Source organism: Aythya marila (genome assembly GCF_965140915.1).
Source record: "Aythya marila genome assembly, chromosome: 3".
Classification (NCBI taxonomy): domain Eukaryota; kingdom Metazoa; phylum Chordata; class Aves; order Anseriformes; family Anatidae; genus Aythya; species Aythya marila.
The window spans coordinates 49,873,658-49,897,711 of record NC_139044.1 but is presented as its reverse complement, the minus strand read 5'-3'; the positions used below and the strand labels follow the sequence as shown (position 1 = coordinate 49,897,711).

Below are 24,054 nucleotides of genomic sequence, written 5' to 3'. Positions count from 1 at the left end.
ATTTACTTCAGCAAAAGTTAACAACACCAATTAAGTTGCCATCCATCTTCATATCCTTTTCCCAAGATCTGCTCTACCATCTTGCCATTTCTTTTCATTCATTAGAAAAGTAAATACGAAAATTATGAGTAGCCTGTATTGCAGAGTTCTGAAACAAAGGACTGCCGGCAGGATGAGATGGAGAAGAGCTGCAGTGAAATTCACTCAAAGCCTTACCTTCCAATTAGCAGAAACTCCCCAAGCACTCCCAGGCGTCTCATGGCGATGAGGATCCCCCTCACTGTCATTCCCTCACAGAAGCAAACCACCACTCTAGCCTTGGGTAACCTTTCTCGTAGTTTGCGGAGCAGGCGATCAAAGCTCTTTTCCCCAGCGTTGCTGTAGATTTTGTCAGAATGAGCAATGCAGAGACCCTCTTGGGCAGCCAGCTCTTTGAAGGCCTCCATTCCACTTTCCCCATAATTTCCTGTTTTAAAAGAAAAAGGAAAAAAGGTATTAAATCAGGCATTTGCCCAATTAAGGGTGGGAAATCAACTACAAAAAGTAAAGGAGGTCCTCCAAAGTGAACACGCTCAGAGTTTGGTGAAATAATGATATACTTGTGGATCAGTGGGTCTTAAGTGACCTGGAGACTGAAGGTTTCTTATATTGATTTACCAGTGGATATTAAAGACAAATAAGGTGTGGAGAGGTAGAAAAGTGGACAAAGAGTTTAGACAGTAAATCTAACATTCTATTAACATTTTTCTTGCAATTATCACAGCTGTTCTACTACAGGAAAACCGTGACAATAAAGAGAAAAAATAAAATTTTTTCATTCTAATCTGTTGCATACCACATGTATTCCCCAGTAGTAAAAATGAATAAAAAATGATTGCAAACATAAAACATCCTGATCTGGTTACATTTTAAAAGCCGTTTGCACCAATCTGACTGACCATTGTTCATGACAGTTAAAATTTAGGCCTGATGTTTCTCTTGTAATAGGAGACCATCTGTAAGGACTTCCAAAACAGCTCTTTTTAATACAAAAACATTTTGACTTTGTGGTTCAGATAATACCAAAGTTGATTCTAAAATTCTTTTTTTTTTTTCTTCTCTTTTCATATATTTTTGAATCCCTAAAACAGCTTTGTAAAACTCAAACTGCCTTCAGCTATGGAGACAGGTGAAATCTCAAATTTTCTTTGAATATTTTATGCCTGCCATGAGCACAGGATTTATGATGAACATCAATCAGAGAAGAGGAGCAGATGGATTACAATAAATTGTCTATTAACAGCAACAAGAGATCATTCAAAAAGAGAAGCCCAATTTTTTCGCTATCCACATTTGTAATATTTGCTCGGTTTCTTGAGGGAGTAACATCAAATATGTTCAATACTTCCAGACACAGACCTTTCCAAACCTGTGGTAACTGAAGAGTTGCAACTCCCCTCTTTGCAGAGACAGTTTCAAATAGCAAATTGCAATGAGGAGCACTTCTGAATCAGCCTAAATTCATTCACAAGAAAAAATGTACAACACCCCAAAATGCACAGCTACGGGGCAGAAAATTCAGCGGGAGACAGACCAAGCATTCTGTATAAATCAAACAAAAATAGTACAGTTTTTCCAGAAATTTGGATTCTTTGCAGCAGATGCAACAAACTGTGCAGTTTCACATAGTCATAATTGTACGAAGATATAGCCAAACCTTCCACGTCTATTTTCAAGCACAAAATGCAAGTTTCAAAGTCTTTTGCACTGAGCTAACCTAGTTCCTCACAAATTTGCAGCTCAGCGGCATGGCCTCTTTTCCAATCTGTGACTCTATGACAGATACAGCACGCAGGTCTGTCTGCTCTGCTGCCTGTGAGCCAGACGTACTCCAGAACGGGAACAAAGCCATGGCCCTGCACGGCTGTGGGGAGAAGAGAGGAAGGGCTGTGCCTGGTGGGAATGCACCAGCAAGCAGCCCCACACTGCTCAGCCCTGTCCCATGCCCCTGCACCTGGGGAAGCACCGTTACCTCTCACAGGGGTTGTCACACTGAGATGGATTCTCAGAGGAGACACTGTCAAGGTATTTCCATATATTTATAGGACATAACTCACAGTCACCAAGGAATTTACTGCAGGACCTGAGGCTGGGCAGTTTGAGCTACAATGCTTTTATGACCTGTCTCAGGCCCCAGGCTGCAGCAGGACAGCCTTGCTGCCGACTTGCATTAGCAAGCACCTCATACTTTGGAAAGAAATTGGAATATAATGCCCAGTTTCACAGAATCACAGTACTGTAGGGGTTGGAAGGGACCTCAAGAGATCATTGGATCCCTCCCCTCCCCCCCCTCCAGTTTCATGTGGAACTTCATGCAACAAGTAAACTCATTTGAAGTCAGTGGGATTATTCCTGAAGTAAAATCTTACCTAAGCTGAGCCACTGGAGTAAACTGAATCTTCTTAGATATTTAGGCAATATGTATTACAAAACAAATATAATAAGTTTCCTACCTAATTTAATAATGCCCTAAATGTAAGGGTAGGATGGGATTTTCTCGTACATCAATACAACACTAACTCTGTTCTAACTGAAGCTAATGATTTCAACAAATACAAAATTAAATCCACTTAGAATGCTTTTTTCCAGCTTTAATTTGATGGAATAACAATCATCCCAAACACACAGCCACATCTGCACTAACAGTAAAACAGCGTACAAAAATTACACTAATAGGAAGTAGTGTTGCCTATACATTCAATAAAGGCAATTAAGAACCTAAAAGGTATAAAAGCTCATTAAGATCAAGAACCACGCACACAGAAGAACAAAAAAGCAAAAACAAAGCAAAAAAAATTGAGGCTGGAAACGAAAACTTTCTAACCTTTCTCTGAAGTTGTGAAACAGCTTTCCAATAGCAGTACAAGGAAAGACATCTTATTTTAGAATGGAGCTGGTAAGCTCACAAGAGCATTACATAATGTAGATGTCTGCAACAGACGGAGATGAAACTTGATGAAACAGGTCCTTTTGAAGCCTGTTTCCTGCACTCCCCAAGCAAGACAGCACACTGCACACCTTCCTCCTCCAGGGGAAATGACCAGGAAGAGAATGAACATGTGGCAGATGTTAGACGCATTGTTCAGTGCACTCAGCTACCGGGGAAAGCACACTGTAAGGGTATATACAAAACAGAAAACACTAATTAATTCTGTGCAACAGCCAAGAATATATCCATCTGTACCAGCTTGCTGGGTACATCAATTTCAATCAACACATGCAACAGCTGAGAAGGGAAACGTGTAATGAAAGAAATCTGCACAAGATGGCAGTCAGTGAAGAGTTTCAACAGGATCAACAATTGCAACACCACCATGGACTGAGGGTCATTTTTCCTTTGAAAGAGCAATCGAAAATTCAATCTCATTCATAATTGCCTTTTTGTTACTAGAATAAATTGGGAAATGACTAAGTATTTATTATCTTAAGGCCACAAACAACCAAGTTTTATTCTGAATAGTACCCAAATGCTAGCTGTGCCAGGAATATATTTTAAGCCCCATGGTACCTTGCTAACTTTTTAAAAATATTTGCTTTTTTTGTTTGTTTGTTTGTTTTTTAAATCCCTCTTAAATAATAATAATAAAAAATAAAAGTTCTATTCAATTTGTATCCTGTTCAGAAAATGAGATATTCTCCTTTCATGCTTCAAGTAGAGTCCATACAGCACTGTAAAGGCAAATTCTAACCCTATCATGACTACAATTGTACTAAGAGCATTGTCCTCTCAGTGACAGACAGCTTTGCTTCACCACTCTAAGAATCCTACATAAGGCTATTCCAGATGAAGGATCCAAGTACCTGAAGATGCTGGTGAGAGCTATGCATAGTGAGAATTATTCTAACTCTCTGTGTTTTATGCAGTTAAATAACAAAAATATGAAGATGAAGCTGTAGTAGAAATCAAAGATGTCAGCCTAATGAAAAGAAAAAAGACATTTTCACTTAACAATCAACTTGTATAACTCTTTGTTTCAAAGCCCCCCAAAAGTAATTCAAAAATTTAGCTTCATAAAATGCTCCTGTGAGACATTCAAGTCACAGCTGCCAAAGGAAGTTACACTATTTACTTGTATTAGCACTTCAGCAGTGTGGGGAGCTGAGCCCAGGAGCTTCATCTAAAAGGTTTATACTGTCCCTTTTATTAGAGTTGTCTGGCAATTTTACTTACATTCTCTTTGTCAAGAGAGACATTTTTTTTTCCCATGTATGAAATGAAGCGGAAATGTAGCCTTAACAATCAGATGCTTATGAGAATCCTGGATATTGTCTTTTTGAGGGATGCACAGAGTATGGATCCGCCTGAGCCACGTGACAAAGTGCTGCATTTCCAAGGGTCTATATTCTATATTGGGTTATAACTGAAACAGAGCATCCCATGTCCTTCAATGGCTGATTTCATTCAAGGATAGCAATTATCCATGAGGCAGCATAAGGCAACATGAACCACTAATATTTGTGCTACAGAAATATATTCCCAATATATTCCAAGAGCTGTTTCAAAAAAATAAAATAAAATAAAATAAAAAAATCTAGAGGCAATGTTAAATATAACAATAACTGTACAGTTTCCAAATACATGTCTGGAAGGTTTTGGACCGCTTAACAGATTTAAAATAAAGTTTTTTTAAAAGTGTCAGTTTTCTCCCCTACAAAATCCACTATTTCCTTTCACCATCAGGGTATCTTTGAATAGGGTCAGTTAGTGAGAAACGATTGAGTTGTCTCATTTTAATGTTTCTTATCAGTCAAACCATATTAAATAAACGTGTGCATACTCCTAGTCCATTGCAAACTAAAATTAAAAAGGCCAACAATCAGATTTAAATTAGCATGTTTGCAATAGGCTGGGAACGTATACACCATTGGCTAATGTGGCTCAGCTGATAAGCACTCAGTTTCTAAGCTGTAGAAATTCAACCCTTTAGACCCATTTTTCGACACTTTTGATCTACAGAGTTAAAAATAAAAGCCTAAGTCTAAAACCATTCTATCAGTGCAATAGATTGGCAAAAAAATGAGATGCTGAAGAATGGATCTGCCCACCTATCTTATTTCTGTACTTCCCATGTGTAAGTATTATACTCACAACAAGAGTAATACCTTCTTCTGGGGAAGCAAAAGCAGCCCTGTTGGCACAGGGCTTCCAGGACAATTGTGCCAACACAGCCCCCCAGATTTCTCTGTCACTGTGGAAAGGGTAGAAATAAAACACTAAAACATTTTTCCCTAGAAAATCTTTTTCAATGCTAAAATCACACTGTTGTCAAAGGGGCTACATTTTATGAGTTATCAGTTATTCCAAACAGAATTTGTCTTTCGTTTTCAGTGAACATTCTGCACTTAATGTTGACTTCAATGCCTAAAGCCCTTTACCACAGTTTCTTTTCAGAGTTCAGATAGCTTTTTCAACACCACTTTCTTCATTGAGTATATTTTAGCTCACATGTTTTTAAGAGGAAACTTCAAAGCAGAAGAGTTAGGCTACGAGAGTACTTTAGAAACCCTAAGGGATCAGCCACTTTACAATAAGAACACAGCATGGATATGAGCTCCAGTTCTGATATCAGTCAGAACAGAACAGTGGAGAAAGTATCAAAAGAAAAAAAAAAAAATCAGTAAACCTAAAACCCCACTCTAACACTCAAAGCTTAAAAGGAAAATCCTACCTCTTATTTATTCTAACTAGCTTGCAAATAAATCAGCAAAGAAACAAATTTTTCAACAAATAATGCCAAAGTAGCTATTTCAATTTCTCTAAGTACAATGGTGTTTGGAGACCAGCTGGATTGCCCACTACTCCCTGAGTGCCTTTCACTCACTTCATGTCCCAGCTGCTTGGTTCTAAAGTTGCTTTTAGCAATGGATATTGGGGACCTCCTTACCACCAGTATGCATCCCAGGCCAACTCATGAATCTGTGGAAGTCAGACTTTCCCTCATGTTTCCACGCTCATTTTTCTTTGACAGCACCTGAGAGATTTTGCATTGTGTGGATGCCTCACTCTCTTTTCAGTGACAGAGGGGAACTCATTATCAGAAATTGAGGTAGTGGTGTAAACACTCCACATTCTTTTAAAGTACCTTGGCAAAGTTTCCTGTGCTTACCATAGATTTCAAACCAACAGTACTCCAGCCCGATGAAAGCCAGAAAGATGCATTAAATGAATGAACTGAGTCATCTCTGGTGCTCTACAATACTCTGCCATCTGTGCTTATGGCCTATTTTCCTCCAAACTTCAGGCCCTTGTAGAAATGCAGAAAGGGAGCTGTTGAGTCAAGACTAGTCTTCATTTTCTGAACTCAAATAAAACTGAATACAAGGGAGAAAATAAAAACAGTAAATGAGAGGTTGGCGTTTGATGATTCCTGTAGCCATAAAATAATACAGCATTCCTATCATAGTTCAATTTTTCAGAGGAATGAAACTATATTTCAGATAAGAAAACTCCCATTATTTTATTAAATGCTAGGTTACCTTCTGTCATTAATTACAAAGTATGCACATTCTGCCAACAGCTCACCGTAGCTGTGTATTATCTCCATAAAGTAAACCCAAACATAGGTAAAACATTGCTGTCAGATGAAATGGTTATATTTAAACCTTCATCTTGTATGAGGCACGTGCATCATCTTGAACAACTAATTGATATTCTTGTCAGAAACAGAAGCACAGGTGAAGTCAGTCTTGATGTGGTGAGAGTAGTGCTAAAGAACATTCCCAAAACAAGAAAAATGCCCCAAATTTTTATTTTTTTCCCTAAATTTATTCAAAGGATACACCTAGTGCTTATTTATTTCATTTATAACAAGGAGCTTTAGAGATTTATTTATATTCTAATGGATCTTTTTCAGATAAATCCTTGCCTGATATACAATACTTGTAAAAAAAAAAAAAAAATTACTCACTGAACCTATTCTTTTGTTGTTGTTCGTGAGTTATCAGTAGCTTCCAGTTTTCTTTAGAATTTAGTGAAAGTAATCCAACAACCCCTAACATTAACCATTGGTTAGGGCTGTTCTTTGGCAATGATTGGACAGTGGTCACAGATGTTTTCTCTTTCTTGATAAGACAGAAGAAAGTAAACACAGAATAAGTTCCAGTGAGAACATTCTCCTATGAATAATCTATTGTTTCTTCAAAGCTCTCTGTTATTATTACAGTTGGTAAAATTCTTCTGGAAAGAATACTCAAAAGGCACATCAAAGTAGGAGAACCGTATTCTCTTTCTTATTTTATTTTTAAATATGAGCAGATGTTTCAAAATGAAAGAATGAAATTAATGCTTAGTTCTGTTCATGCTTCGGCAATTATGCAATTAGTTTAGCTTACATTTCAAGCACAAGATTTAAAATACTGATGGCAACCCTGAGCAATCAAAAATTACACATGTACCCTACTGTGAATGAAGCTTTGAACATAAATAAATTAATGGAAAACTAAAAATAAAATAAAAATAAAATAAAAATAAAATAAAGAGACATTTCTACTGGCTGTCTAGTTTCCGAATCTGAGGGCACAGCTAAATCAGTTTATTAATTAAAAATTATTAATTTTTAAGAGGGACAAACTATTAAATTTTATTACTTACTGTCTGTTAACATTGAAAAAAATATATCCAAAAAGCTACTGACCTCATCTATAATACCATATGTAAATATTCACTGCACCAAGCCTGTCTGAATTTAAGAAGCAATTGGACTGTGCACTTAGTCACATGGTCTAAACTTTTGGGTAGACTTGTGCTGTGCCAGGAGTTGGACTTGTTGATCCTTATGAGTCCCTTCCAACTCAGGATATTCTATGATTTAGAGCAATTTTGGCTTATGTATTATTTTAGACACCTATATTTTCTGTTTATGGGAGCCACGCCTCCTGATGTTAATTATGTCAATTTTGGAATACTATGTAAGTGATGAATCTTAGTGTTGTGTGTAAGAAGCTGTACCTAATCACAGTTTATCTATCACCAGAGAAATTGTTCATGTAGATGGAATAAACTTCTGGGGTTTATTGCAAATGAGAAGAAAGACTTTTTTGAGGCATGCTTAATCAAATCCCTTGATACTGTAACATAATTATTCAGAAGATGATTATGTAATTTTAGAAATAATTGTGTTTTAATTTAAACTCACTTATGAAAGAAAGTTACTGCTTTGCTTTTTATGTCCATTAAAGAATTTGATGAAAATAAATATAATTTTCTAATATTATCTGAACTATCTACTCTCACTCAAAGACTACTTTTGACTTTGATTACTATGACTAATCATCTGTAATAAATATCAGCACAGCTGGAAGAAACCCAGAATAACTTATTTAATAATTCTGCCTCTTAGATTTATACAAAAAGAAACAAAGAAACATAAAAAGGTTTAGATGCTGAGTCTGAAATCTAGAAATAAGGAGCAAAACCACATTTTTAATAATTTAAGAACAAGCCTAGGAAAAGAGAACTGCATAAGCAAAAATAAAAATTATCTAAACAGAAGTGTTTCATTTTTAGAGAATCAACATTTTCAAAAAATTGTATTTAACTTCATAAATATTTTTCAGCAACAACCCCCCGCCAAATAAAACATTTAGTCAAAATATTTCCAATTACCTCTAAGCTGAAATCCATGTTCTGCAAACACTGTCACATATGGTGATTCCAGTACTCACAGTAGTGCTTTAAAAGACTTACAGCAGAACAGTCGAATACATAGCAGAAGTGTTTGTAAGATTTGCGCCTAACAGAAATAAATTGAAAACAAACAAGCAAAAAAATAAAATCCTAATTTTGAGTAGTTCTTCCATCAGTAAAGCTGAGGTAAGATATTGATGCCAACATTTCCAACTGAGTTAATAACCTCAAGGATTAACACAATGTAAATGTTTAAATTCCACAATGTTAAAAGGCGTTTCTGATGCTGATTGATGAAATGTTTGAAATATCTTTCTCTACAGGCTACTGTAGTATCTGCAGGTGAAAAGGTGAATAATGCTGAGAATCTAAGCAGCCCATACAGGGAATGAATGTACAACCACAAGGAGAGAATTATTAGTTTACTTTGTGTAGCTCCCACTGTGGTGAATTTAAAAGACTGAGCTTCAGAAGGGCACACTTGTGAGATAGAAAAACTGGCTAAATGCAATTAGGACAAAGTTATAAAGCCGAAAATGTGAGATATTATAGAAACTTAAAATACTACTTGTAAATTAAATGCAAACATGAACAGTTCATCTTCTCTTCTCTGAATTGCCATTAAGCTACGGAAGCATAAACTGGGATTGAGCGTAGGCACTGAGTTAGACAAGTCCTAAAAGAACAAAACTGTCACAACTGTCAGAAAATTAACAACAAACTCTATGACTGACAGTCTTGCATTCTTGACTGGTTTGCTTTTATCTCTGTCTCTTTATCACCGTGTTATTGCTAATTAGGATCAGAATAACAAACATAAATATTCAGGAATTTCAAAGTAAATTTAAAACCTTCAGTGCCAGTTCTCCCCTACTGAAAAATATTTCAACTGGGAAAGAAAATCCTAGATGAGCAGCATAACGATTTGATGCATCAACATCACTGAAGTCCTATGACACTTGCAAGAATGCATCTCACTCTTTAGCACACACCTCTTTGGGGGGGGGGGGGGGGGGGGGAGGGAGGGAGAAAAAAACAACACAGCATTTCAGTTATTCACAATTTCTGATTTCTGAAGGCTGAAAGAAATGTGTCATTCATGAAGTTCTTGAAGCCAGACACACCTGCTATCCCATGACTTTCTTTTTTAACTAAGGCAAGTACCAAGCAATTGTTTGAACTGATCCCCTAGGTGAATGAAGAAAAAGCAACATTGCCAAGTCCCTCCTGGCTTTTTCCTGTCTTACGAGAAGAATGAAATCTTTTTTGTGCTGGAAAACAATACAAAGATACACAAATTTCATGAAGACAGACGAGAGATGCCACCTCAGCAGGTGCTCCAGAACAATCAGATACCTTTTATTTTATGCCCTTATCCTGCCTCTTAGCTATTCTATTTGCACACTACTATTGATAACAAAAAGTCAAGAAACATGTAAATTAAAGATTAAGAGAGATTAAATGTGGATTTATGAAATACTTGGCTTGTTTAATTCAGTAAGTATGAGGTAGGGCTTTTCCTGCATTTTTATTGATAGATTTCTTGTAACCTATTAGTTGTGCCCCTTGTCTCCCTCCCCTCCCCCCCCCAAAAAAAAAAAAAAAAAAGAAAAAATAGTTTTTATTCCTCCTCTTCTTCTTTCACACTTATTATTTTCACATCAGAAATACCTACCTCATTCACAGTCTCTTTCTTTCCCTGATATTTCTCACTCAAGTTTCCCTAGATGCTAAGGAAAGGTTTTAAAGAATAGTGATCCAAGAAAAACTTGGAAAAAATAATGAAATGATCTGACTGTTATGCAAATCTGGCAGCCAGGAACTACAGGCTGCCTGCCAGAGCTTTGCATACCAACCTAGAAGTGCAGTGGTCCTGTGTACAAGTGGCTTCGTCAGGCTGTGCTTCAGCAGGGACACTTCGGACCACACAAGTCCTCTGGCATCTGCACCTGGTCACAAGGACACTCCCAGATCACCTCCAGCACCTTTCATTCTGCAAATTGGTTGGGGAGAGGCTTCTGGGATGAGGCCTTTGCTGCACACCTTATGAATGCCTTCTCACATTGTGTGTCTCACAGAGATGTATGTAACACTGCTATGCAGACCAATAAGACAGCTGGTTGGAGGGAGAAAGGAAAGATTCTTTCCCAGGTTTTGAGGCAGAAGACAATGCATGGACAAAGCATTAAAGTTGTTTGTTTGTTTGTTTTTTCCCCTACACAACATGAATTTGCTTTCTCCACACTCACAGCACTTTGGCTTACAGACAGCTCTTGAGGTACGACATCTTGGTACTCAACAAGGAGTGCTGTTATCCAGAAAGCCCTCGCAGCCTCCTCACTCCAGTTTAAAACAACATGAACCCAAACACATAACTCAAGCACAGCTTCATCTGCTCACCCTCCAGGTAAAAGTTCCCAGAAGGAGACACTAGATGAAGAAACCCTCTGCTGAAGTCCCATGAGCTGACTGCAGTCCCCTTAGTCCTGCGCTGGGTAGTGGGCACTACGGAGGGAGGGTATAGCCCTGTGTGCTCGCACTGCCACATCTTTTCCCAAATCACACCTATGAGGGCTGAAGCACTCAGAGAAACTAAGCACTAGAGAACAGGGCTGGCACAGAGGCCACTGCCAGGCCCTGGAGATGGGGCAGAGCCCCGAGATGGGCTTCAGGCTTGTGTGGCAGCAGCCTGTCAGCCCTGCTGCCCTGTTTCCTGGAGGTGGCTGCCTGTGGGGTGGGTGTCTCAGCTGGACCGCATCTGGTTAATTGGCATGGTGACTCAGCTGAGAGGAAAATGGGGAGAGAAGGAGGGCTTGAGTAGGCGGGTGAACCTGGACAGCAGGTTCCTGGTGGGGATGAGCCTCTGGTGGCTGGTAGAAATGTGAGGAGAGAGGCTGATGCCAAGCACAAGCTGAACACATCCAAGCACAGCAGCTGCTGAGGGCAGGGCAAGCTATTCACGTACCCCTTGCTGCATGTGAGCTCTCCAGGAAGACTGTAATTAACCACTGTCAGGGCCGGCAGTGAGATGGCAGACCGCAAAGCAGATCTGGGCTGTTACAAGCCTCAGCGCTGGCACCTCACTGGCAGCATGAAGCAAGGCTCTGGCAGAGGAGCCAGCTGTCTGTAAAAGCTGACAGGCTGCTTCAGTGCAGCCTCTACAGCTCTCACAGCCGTGGGAATGAGGAGAAATCTGCCTGCAGACATAGTACCCGCCTATCTTCTTTCTGGTGAGACTCCTCAGCAAGACCAGGCCATTGCTCTGGCACTGTGAATGAGGGCAGCCCTATATGTGAGGGATATCTTTTACAAGAGTCTCCATCAAGGATGTAGGGGGGCAATGGGGCTTTTCAGGGTGTCATATGTGTCTGCCTTGGTGGAATCAATAAATGTCCATGCAGAGGCTTCTTGTTCTTGTGACAGTGAGTCTGGTGGATCTAATCTGTGCAAGCATGGTACTAAAACACTCCATGTATTTCCATCCAGCAATGAAAGACCTACTTTTAACAAAAAGGAATACAGAATCTCAATGGATGTGCTTCTACAATTGCAAATATTAGAAAATCAGTCCCCAAGGTCCTGACTGGACACCACAGGTATGTGACCCCCAAAAAAATAGACTTCAAACTCTATTTTGACATTGTATAACCCAGCATCATTAACATGCCTCTGGTATAAAATAACATAAATGTTCTGTGACAAGATGTAAGTAACACAGAGTGAAAAGATACCAAATTCCTCAGACACATAGAATGTTTTCAGGCCAGATATCATCTGCCTCTTGTATCTAATCCAAATATAATCGACTAAATTGAAGCTGATACCAAAACACACGTGAGTTCCAAAATAAACAAATTTTTAGTTGCTAATTACACTGGACAATTTTCTTTCTCTTTCTTTCTATCTTTCTCTTTTTTTTATTGTTCTTTCTTTGTTAAAAGAACAAAATAAACAACCAGGTTATTTATGACAAAAAGCTCATGAAGGTTTCATAATAGTGATAGATATATGGACAGGCAGAATAAGTCTCAGAGAAAAAAATCATCACTGCAAATTCTGTATACCACTGAAGAGTCACATACACTCCTTTTCTGTTCATTAAAGTATATCCAGCACGAAAGTGAAGACCTGGTAGTCCTTTGTATGAGTCTCACATAACCTCCTCTTCTGCAAAGTAAGCAAGATATTTAAAAAAAGCAAGATATTTAAGTTAGATTTTATGGTTCTTAGTACAGTATCAAGATTTCACCAAGAGAACAAAAGTATGCTTCCCACATTTTATAGAAAGAAGATGATTCTTCGTAACGAAGAGATACACCAGTCACATTCCATTTTGTCTGGCACTGATATGTCCCTTTTATTGATTTTAATTTTTCTCTTTCTTATTACTATTTTTTCATGCAACTGAGTAGTTTGTATGGTTTGCATGCACTTTCCCATTTGAGTAGCTGATCATAATGCAGTGATCCTACAGGGCAATTTTAATTAAATGAGATTTGTCTTAAAGAGGCTGTTTTGAAGTAACACTCTCCTATTAGACCTCCTATGATGTTACTCTAAGTATGTGATTCTATATAGAAACAAAACCACAGATGATTGGAATAGGGAAGTTCAGGGCATCTGTGAACCTGTATTATATAAGAGCAGAGACACTCAGGGACTGAGTAAAGCTCATTTTCATACTAAGGAACTATGTAGAAACTGTTTAGCTGTTACATTAGCAGCAGGATTTCTACTGTTTCTAAAATGCTACTATGAATTCCACCATCCATGTCTTCAATAGAAAAGCTAACTGTTTTTATTTAAAATGCAGTCTGAATGCAAATCTTTCTTTATCTTCCTTGAAACTGTTTGGAGCCTCAGAAGGTTATACTGAAATTAGCCACTGCTCATTTCCTTTGGTGCCATCAGGATCCAGTTCAAGACTCTTTCTGGTTGCATAGACGTAAAATATTAACAGCTCTTGATAAACAAAACTATACACAAACTGTGGTCTCAGATTTCAGCATATTTTCTCTATGGATCCAGCTCATAACCCTCTAGGATGCTTACACAGAAGAATAAGGAGATAAGAAAGTCTATCACGTATACAGTGTGCACAACTTCCACAAGCAATGCAAAGCAACTGATTCTATGCTCTTACTCTTCTGTATGGAGAGAGAGGAAATGTGCCCATCAAGAACCATCTGACCCTCACTCTGTCCTTTTGATGCAATGGTTTCTCCTCCATCACCACAACAACCCCACAAAAGAGGGTTTTGATGTGTTTTTGTTGCATTTAAGAGGGTGAGTACAAATGCAGAAGGCTGCTCTTGAAATATCAGCCTGTTGACAGGAATTACTGGCACAACTGTGAGCAAGCTCCTTCCTGCAAAACCTTTGGCAACAATGAATATCAAAATCATGGACAGAATTTGTATAAATACGTATATCTTCTGAACATTTGTTATATTCTTCAGTGGTCTCATCTCCTTTATAACAGTGGTTAGGTTAAGTTTTGTATTTTATGTGTATGAGATTTTCTGTCTAAGATCAGTTTTATCCTTAAAAACATCTCCTGCATTGCTATGGTATTTTCAAAGGAACTACAATCTTATCATATACATCTGTCCAGGTTTTAATATAATCAGAAAAGCATATGGTTATGCATATTAACATATTATGAAAAGGAGATGCTTTAGGCAGACCTCAGTTTTCAGCTTTATAATTTGACTTTTTATATGCCATTGGAAAGCACATTAAATGATACAGTGAGGGACAAAATCTACTCTGTGAAACTGAATTTCTATGGATTTTATTTTCAAAAACAGAGGTTCAAGCAAATGATTGCTGATAAAATTGAGGATTACTAGTTTGCATAATACCTCTGAGTATTTTTACAATATAGAATAGCAATATTTCTGAGCCATCTTATTGCATCTTCCTTAGCTTACAAAGAAGGCATATCAAACCAATAAGACATGCTAGAAATGAAATGAGGTGATAAATAAAATAAAATAATAATAATAATAATAATAATAATAATAATAATAATAATAATAATAATAATAAAACAGGATCTGACAAAAAATGTAAACCACTAGACTCTTCTAGAGGTAAATTTAACTTCTTTATTATAGATACTATTTAAAGGTAGTGTTTTTTAAGAAAACACCTGACAGCTTACTTAAATAAATTATTATTAAAAAAAAAAAAAAAAGAAAAGAAAAGGTAAAACAGGAAGATCATTAATTTACTGAGTTAATATACAGGACTTGATGATCCTTATGGGTCCCTTCCAACTTGGGATATTCTATGATTCTATGATTTTCTGAAATAAATATGTTTTTGCATAGCGGTCTGTAGTGAAAAGAACCATATCTGATGACTCTTTTTCCTTTCTGTCCTCTGCTCACTAAGATCATTACTCATACATTCAGATGTCAGCGGGGAGGGGGAAACATGTTCAGAAAGACAACTGAGTAGCCAAATACTTATTGGAACTAGGACTATCTTTGGTGGTGGCACACTGCTAATACACATGCCCAAAGAGAATCACCTCTCTTCATAAAGGCATTCATTGGTCCCTAACTGGTGCAGTGGCTGTTCATCTTTTTGCCCTGTACTGCTTGCTGAGAGTAGTTGTGTTTGATGCTTTCTTTGGAAACACTTTCAGTTCATAACTATTGGAGATGCTTCATCATAACATCTAAAGAAAATCTCAGGAATGGCAGAACCTTGATCAGGACATGAATCTTTTTGGTATAATGAGTCTTTCTGGGCACTTCTTGGCTGCAGCAGAGATTACAGTTTATCAGTAACCAGCAAAAAAAAAAAAACATCATGACTGATAATTAGATCTAAAATACTTTGCTGGAATACCTCTGAAATATCTTGCTGGAACACATCTACCAAACTTGCTTTCAACCCTGCATCTCAAAGACAGCTGTAACTGAAGTTTTACAAGAAACTGGCTTGCAAGTGTTCCCCTCATAGCAATCTATCTTGTTAAATCTCATCAACATTTATAATAAGATGTTTGTATCTCCAATCAAAGACTCCAACTTGAGACAGAAAAGGCTGTTAACAAAAGTCATGCTTTAAAATGTCACCTCACACATTGCCTAGGAAAAGAGGTTAGACATTTCTATTTTCTCTGGCAACGTTAATCAAATTAATTACTTAATTTTGTGTGTAATCTAAGAAGCTACTGTTTTCACAGCTTTTGTAGGTAGATATCTATCCTATAAAAAATGATAAAAAATAAATTAATTTAAGAAAAGAAACCCAAATGTGAATTATATATGTCACTGACATCATAGAGCTAGGAAAAAAAATTAAAGCGTTGCTTCCTGAATTGCATCCACTTTAGTCACATTTTGTTATAGGTGTCAACTCTGTCAGAATATCATCTGTCAAAACGAATTAGTGGAAAATTTAGTACTTCACTTTTAATGAAGAATAAGATTGTAATGCATTTTCAATTTTCATTCATCCTCTTGTTAGCACTTGATAAATGCTCCTTCTGAAGCACTGCTGTTCTTCTGACATGATGCCTGATCTCTCATCTAGCAAATCTAAAGAAAGTCAGAAGCAGAAAGAATTCTGGTTTTCTTAACATTTCATGAGATCTCTGCAAACTATTTTCATCTTGATTACTTAATTTTAAGTAGATTAGTTGCTTTTTTTTCTCCCCTATTAAATAATACCTTTATTTTGAGTGGATAGCCATGTTAGCAGATATTAATGAACAAAAAAAAATACGTAAATAAAAACATCTGAAGCATTTCAGTATGTTCATGTGGGTATATTCAACAGAAAGAAGATGAACTATATTGTCTTTTCTTAATGGGGTGCTGTGAAGAATTTTGATTTAATCACAAAGGACCATTTGCCTTTATTTTTTTTTCCGGGAGTTGTGGTTCATTATAATACTACATGGGGAATAAGCACTTTTCTTTGTGATGTTTACTGTACTTATTATCACTGAGAAACAAAAGATATTTTTCTTCAATGCAACACCCATAGTTTTTTTCACTTAGTGATTGAAGTGGCTCAAATGTTGGCTGGGCAACCTTTCTGGTTGATGCCATGAGACATTTGCCTTCTTCTGGCAAAAAAAGGGGAGGGAAGGTTGGACTTGATGATCCTGAGGTCTCTTCCAACCTAGACAATTCTGTGATTCTGTGGAAGGGAAGGGACGGGAAGGGAAGGGACTTGAAAGGAAGGGACATGGGACGGGACGGGACGGGACGGGACGGGACGGGACGGGACGGGAAGGGAAGGGAAGGGAAGGGAAGGGAAGGGAAGGGAAGGGAAGGGAAGGGAAGGGAAGGGAAGGGAAGGGAAGGGAAGGGAAGGGAAGGGAAGGGAAGGGAAGGGAAGGGAAGGGAAGGGAAGGGAAGGGAAGGGAAGGGGGAATGCTGATAAAGGATTATGATGTTGTGTCACTGCTGGAAGGGACTCTGCAGAACAGGAAGAAGCATTTGGCAAGTTTTTATGTTCTGTATTTTGTGAAAGACACAGACAGTGTATACATACCAAAAGATGATGATGGTGTTGATGGTGATGATGAATAGATAATTTGCTTTGCCAGCTCAGAAGGAAATGAAGTGGAAGCTCCAAAAAGCAGGCATTTTAAGATGCATATGTTCAGATAACTTCTGAAAGAAGAGGCTGATGAATTCTCTGAACTACTAGAAATGACACTCAATAGCTGTTGGAAGTCTTAAAGTGCTAGAGGATTGCAACAAAGGCAGTGTTGTGCAATACTTCAAAAGAAAAAGTGAGTTAACCTGAGTAACTACTGATCTGTCAGCCTGACATCCATTCTGGACAAAATAACTCAGGAGCTCATGTGGAACTTCAGTGATAAAAAATAAAAATAAATAAGAATGGGAACATGATAATGTAAGAGGTGCCAATTTTGTATATGTGGAAACCAGATTTTTCAAATTCGGTTATCTAAAATATCTTTAATCCATGGATTTGCAAGTTTGGCTATTAAAAGTAATAATGCAGGACATCTAACTTTATTTTACATTACATATTTGCTATGGACCTGGAATGATAGGAATCAATGTTGCATGCATAAAATAGATTAAAGTCTGTATGTTAAGTTTCAACATATACTAGCATTGAAGGAACACTCATAGAATGGTTGTCTTTTTATTGTGTCCCACAAGAGTCTGTTCTTAGATTTTACTTGTTAACATTAACCAGTGACCTGGAGGAAAAAAAAAAAAGTTTAAGCACATTTTCAATAACACTCACAAATTACAAAGATTGGGAGACAAGTTACTAATACATCATGATCTAGGTCATTCATTAAACTAGGCATAACCAAAAAATTATGCAGATAAATACACATACGTATAAACTCTCAGGAACTTAAAATTCTGTACACAAAAGATATTGCATCCCATCATGGGACAAAATTACTGGCTTGGGAATTATAATATATAAGCACTAACCATAATGCTCTGACTAAATATATAGAGAGATAATTGTTTTTGTTGTTGTTGTTGTTGTTGCTTTTGTTTTGTTTTGTTTTGTTTTCATGTATGTAAACAATACAATACTGTAGCAACAGAGAGATCATACTACCTTCATTCTATTTGGCAGCAGTATGACTGCTTCTGCAATAATATCCAGTACTAAAAGATATTGAAAAACTGGTGAAGATTTAATGAGTACCCATCAAGACAATGCAAGAGAGGAAGATGTTACTTAAAGTAAGCTATTCAAGGATTCAATCTCCTCAGATCAAAAGAAGAACACAAAGCATGAAGTAGCTTTTAACTGTAGGTAGAATGAAATTCTAGGACAACATTCCAAGAGAAACATTGGTATTAAGGATCCTACCAGGCTGGATTTTAAAATGGGTTAAGTATACACACTTCATTATATCATGTGGGAATTCTGTGCAGATGTAGGAATAATTGCATGAGTTTGAGTTGGACTGTATCTTCAAAATCTTCTCAAATGGCACCAAAGCTGGACCTCTGCCTTTACTCTGCATTCCTAAAATATGTATCCTATTTCAAAACACTTGAAGTTCTCAATGCAAATGTAATATGTCCTTAGCTATAACATGTACCTATAACTTGTCAGCACAGTTGTTAACATGAATATCCAGATTACTACATCCAAGATGGGACCTGTTCAATAGAGTGCTCTATGTGGTAAATCCAAATTAAATATTACACTTCTCAGTACTTGACTAGCTACATTCTGTAAGGCTAATGCTATTAACTCTAACAGGTCAGTTTTGAAAGCTTCAGTATGCCAACATTACAAATTCAATGAGGGCTCTGCAGACATAAAAGTTTAAGTCAAGCAGTTCAGAGTTTAGAGCACTCATCAAAGAAGTGGACAATACACTTCACTTTTGACTTTCTCTCAGGAAAGTGACATAATCACTGAAATCACTGAAATGGATATTCCATATTATATTACATGCTATCATGCTCAGCAATAAAAACTGAGGTAGAAGAGGGTTGGGGTCGTTGAATAAGGTAGAAGATGGTTATTGTTTGGAGACTGGTAAGTCATAAGTCTGCCTGCCTGAGGTGGTGAGAAATTTCCTTTGTTTTGCTTGTTTATTTTTGTTTGTTTGTTTGTTCACTTTCTTGCATCTATTAAGTTGTCTTCATCTTGACCCAAGAGTTTTCTCACTTTTTTCCTTGTTATTTTCTCCTCCTGTCCTGTTGGCATGGGATGAAGAGGAGTGAGTGAGTGGCTGTGTGGGTGACTGGTTGCTGTCAAGGGTCAACCCAGCACATGGACCAATGAACACATTAAAACATCTTGCAGAACACAGCAGTGTAATATTTGACAGTAAAGCTTCACAAAATGGTATTCCAGTCTTCTCAGAGGAAAAGATGACCCAGAATCTCCTCCAGTTAGGCTGATCTGAGATAATGTTTCCCTCTCTCCCTAGCTTTTTTTTTTTTTAAGTACCCCAGAATAAAACAGTTTTAATACTGCAATAATTCATTTTCACTAGTCCAAAGCACTTTTTTGCACAATTAATACATGAATGAATGTATTCACTGGCTCTACAGCAGAGCCAATCACCCTTTCAAAGTGAATTAGGATTAGGGCAAAATGTCCACGTTTTTTTGTTTCTCTTGTATAACTGAGTATACTTGGATCCTTCTTTTCTACCAGATCTATTCCCTAATTAGCAGTGAAGCAGAACTCCTTGATGCATAACTTATATGCTCTGAGTAAAATTACTGTTGTAGAAATTAAGGGTAAAACATCTGTGTTTGCAGGTGTGCATCATCCCCACCCTCTTGTTGATTAAAATGTATGCCTTTGTCTATTGCTGCTCTTGATTACAATATATCAAATACCCTTTCCGTTTATTCTAAGCAACAATGGCCTTTGTCACCACAAAGATAATTAGTAGCAGCATAAAACCAATTTTCCCTGAGACTGAAATTCAAATAGGCATTGCCATGAAGAAATTCTTTGTAAAGATTTACACTTTTTATAATGCAACCCTGGAATACTTCTACATAAAAGGAAGGCAGATTGATGAAATATTGTTTCTATTAGTCAGATATACAGGCCTTCCCTTAGTTCTCCTCTTTTTCCTAGTGTTTTCCCTCATATATATAGGGACGTACATTTGCGTTGGAATTGTGTAATAATTATACCCCAAACCATTTCCTACAGAAATCAGTGGCAAATCCATTTGCAACAGTGGAATCAGGTTGAAGCACTTTTTTACTTTTAGTTTAAAATATCTTACGATAATGAGGCTAATTATGATCTAACTGTAATGAAAACTAAACCATTCTCAAATTCTTTGCCTTTGCCTGCCTGAAAACTAAGCTTGTATGTCAGCTCAGATGGATTTTTTTCCCTAGTTAGAAGAAAACATACTTCCCAATGACTAAGGATAGAACATCAATTATGTATGGTTCAGGGATGCTTACACCTGGCTGTTTAAATTAACATAATATGTTTCTTTGTTTATTTTTTTTTTATTTTTTTTTTTTTCAATAAAAACCTGGAAAGAAAGAACAATACTGAAGAAGAGAGATTTGTTTTCATAATTCTCTGAAACACAGAATTCTGAGGCCATTTGGTTTCCCTCTAGCCTAACCTACTACACAGACATTAACAAGGTTTCTAAATATTAATTGTATCTATAGAAAGCTTGTCTTTAATGTGAGATAAAGCACCCAGTGCCTAAGCTTATAAAGCGCTGGACACTTGTGTGATATGACCAATCCTCAGAAAACATGTCCTGTAAGTATATGGTTAATTCTTGTCTTCCATAATTCAAGCACTTGGAGTTGAGTCAGTGTTCACATGCCTTTTTGGATCAAGCAAGAGTGTTTTGCACCTTAAAGTTTCTCCCCATAGAGTCAGATGCATTGCTAAATTTCAGTCAATAGCTAATCTCCCATTGACTTCATTAAGGCAGAATCATAGGTCTGAATGTAAATACAGATGTATAGCCAGAATTTTAAAGAGCATTTTATTATTCATATGTCCTCAGGATATGAAATATAAAAAGCAGTGATGTGTCTTAGGATATTTGTGGCACCAGCACATTTCTGCTTCATACTTCATGGGCAACACCATAGCTATGACAAAAGTTGAATACATTTTTTAACATACATTTGGACTCAGTAGAATAGACAGAAGTGGGTACGACAAACTCATTAAGATTTCAAGCATGACTATACTTGAAATTGCCTTGTAAGAGCACATTAAGATGCTCCTTGCATGAAGGGATAGCATCTATAACATGCTACTTACATTCTGGAATAACAGAAGACATAATGCCTATGTATTGTCTGTTAAAATTACAGAACATATTCACAAAATTCACTACGGCATTCCTTTCTAGAAAACCTGCGGGGTAAAAATGTTAATTGTCCTAGCTACCAGTTTCTTGTTTTCATCCATGGTGTTTTGTTTTGCTGTGTTACTTTGCATGTGCTGTCAGATGAATTATATCATTTTAGATTCAATGTGGTGTTTGAATTCATGAGACCATGAGAAAAACGTCACTGCATCCTTTTAGAAAACGTGCTGTTTTTTTCTCTCACAAGGGAAATATTCTGTCATAGGTAAGATAACAGGGCAGTATAAAATTTGCATGAAAACTGAAATTTCCACCAAGCAAACAAAAACAGTAAGAACTAAAGGGCTCTGTAAACTGAGGGTAAAATGTATAACAAAGCACCAATTGCTCGTAAATGAACAAATATTGACTCAAAATAAAGGATGGAAATTGGATCACTGGACTAACTTTGACTAAAAGTGTTGTTTAGTCCTAAATTTATTTTCCCATAGGATCAATATCAACAGCACAGGATTCTTTTAATTTTCCAAGGCAGCTGAGACAATTAGTGAACACATGAATGTTAAGGAACTCTTTAAATTAAATGTTTCTCCTCTCTGCTTACATAATCAGAAGTATCAATAAATGCATAGGATTTAGTGTTAGAAAGAACCATCAGCTCATCATACCTGACCACCTGTATAGCGCCAGCTATACTCTGCGTGAACTGTGCTGTGTCCAGTGATTTGCATTTGAGTAAAACTGGTCTGGAACATCTGCAGCACATTTTGGTTAGACAACATTGAAAGACTGTAAATGTATCATTTTCCTCAGTCATTTGTCACAGTGGTTAATCATCTTCAAAAGTACAAGTGTTTGTCTTGTTTCTAATTGAAGTTGTTCACCTACCAGCGTTTGGCACTTGCTATGCATTTAACCATTAGGATACAGAGCCTTTCATTCCTAGTGGTTTTGTTTGTTTGGAGGAAATTAAACATTTTGGGGGGGTAAAATAGGCTGCTTTTTTTTTTTTTTTTTTTTTTTTTTTTTTTTTTTTTCAAATCAGATAGAATAAATGGTTTTAGTTTCCTTCTATAAGGCATTCTTTCAGCCCTCATATCATTTAGAGAATTTTATCCTTATCTCTTTCCAATATTTAACTTTATTTCTTCCTAAAATATCGATAACAGAACTGAACAGAGAATAGCAAGGTTAATAAAAATAATCCTTACATTGAGGTCAAATTCCCTCTCTCTCAAGAATGATATTAGCTTTTTGAATCTTGAGGTTGTTTTGTCTGATTTTTGATGCAGCTTCTCTGTAACCATACACTGTATTTAAGACTCCTTTCAGAGGCACAATTCTTTTCCTGTGCAAGTGGCACATGTGCCTTAATCCTGCATATGTGGTTGGCATTTGACTGTATTAGCATGTATTTTCTTAGACTGGGCCTAGCTTCCCAAGAGATATGAATCTTTCCTTTTCTCCCCAGTACTTATCTTTCCACAAACTTGTATATCTTATCAGCAATTATGCTTTCTATATCATTGATGAAGACAGCGAGGCATTAGACACTGCTGATCTCTGTGCAATGCAGTTTAAACAACCCCATTTGATGGGGTCACTCTCCACTTACTGAGGTCAATGTGCTAAGTTTTAATTTATGTGATGTCTGTTTTGCTAATATTTCATAGTGTGTTTTTAATCAAAATATCCTGCAACACTAATTCCAAAAATCCAAGATACTCCACCTGCACAGTTACCTTTAGTTACCAAGTCTGCACTTCCATCAAAGAACAAGATCAGGTTGGTGTGATACCTATTTTCTGCAGAGTCACACTGATGGGCTATAATTTAATTATATATATTTTTTGTCATTGGAATCCTGAATCACCATCTTATTATTTTCTGAAGATCACTGTCTTGGTACCCAGAGTTGTCTGGGATAGCTCACTTGAGTTTTGCTTTGGGATTTTTGGCACAACTCAACACTATCCATTTTTGCCTTTTCCGTAATATAATTAAATCAATATTCATTGCCTCTCTCAACTTCATAACATCAGTTTTTGACATCATTCTCCTTATGCTGCAGACTCACACTTACTACATCCTACCTTTTCACAGGATGCCAACATTGGAGGACATCATTATGGGCATGTTTAGGGATAGATTTAAGAGAACATCAGCCGTCTCTTTCTGAGGTCAGTGACAAATCCAGAAGGAGATCCTGGAAAATCTTCTCATCATTTCCACTTGGGTTGGCAGCCACTTGGGAAGGTGGAAGAAATCTGGTTCTGCACTGGGTGACTGACACTGGTGCTGTCACTTAACATACACAGGCTAAACAGTTGGATGTTGGACTCCTGGACAAATCTGGCAGTGAACAAAGACTGGTTTGACACAGCCAGATATCCACATGAAAGAGAAAGACTAATGCTATATTTACAAGGTAATTCAGTGACACTTGACGACCACGATCCTAGCGTCTTAAAGAGGAAGGGAACAAGAAATGACTAATGAAAAGGCACATGGCTTAGCTGAAGGACCTACTGACTGGTAAGCTGTGGCTGAGTGATACCCAGGCTGCCAAGGCTCCTGCCTG

The 24,054-nt window shown here is 37.2% G+C and overlaps 1 protein-coding gene across 2 annotated transcripts in view; it reads right to left on the bottom strand.

The window, feature by feature from the left end:
• GRM1 (glutamate metabotropic receptor 1) overlaps window positions 1-24,054 on the bottom strand; it is a gene marked incomplete at both ends in the record, with an annotated part of 182,539 nt that overhangs the window by 148,437 nt on the left and 10,048 nt on the right. For both annotated transcript variants that reach the window (XM_082757757.1, XM_082757758.1), the window contains one exon: window positions 217-466. In XM_082757757.1, coding sequence (XP_082613883.1) covers window positions 217-466 — 250 coding nt within the window. The remainder of the gene's footprint in view (window positions 1-216; window positions 467-24,054) is intronic.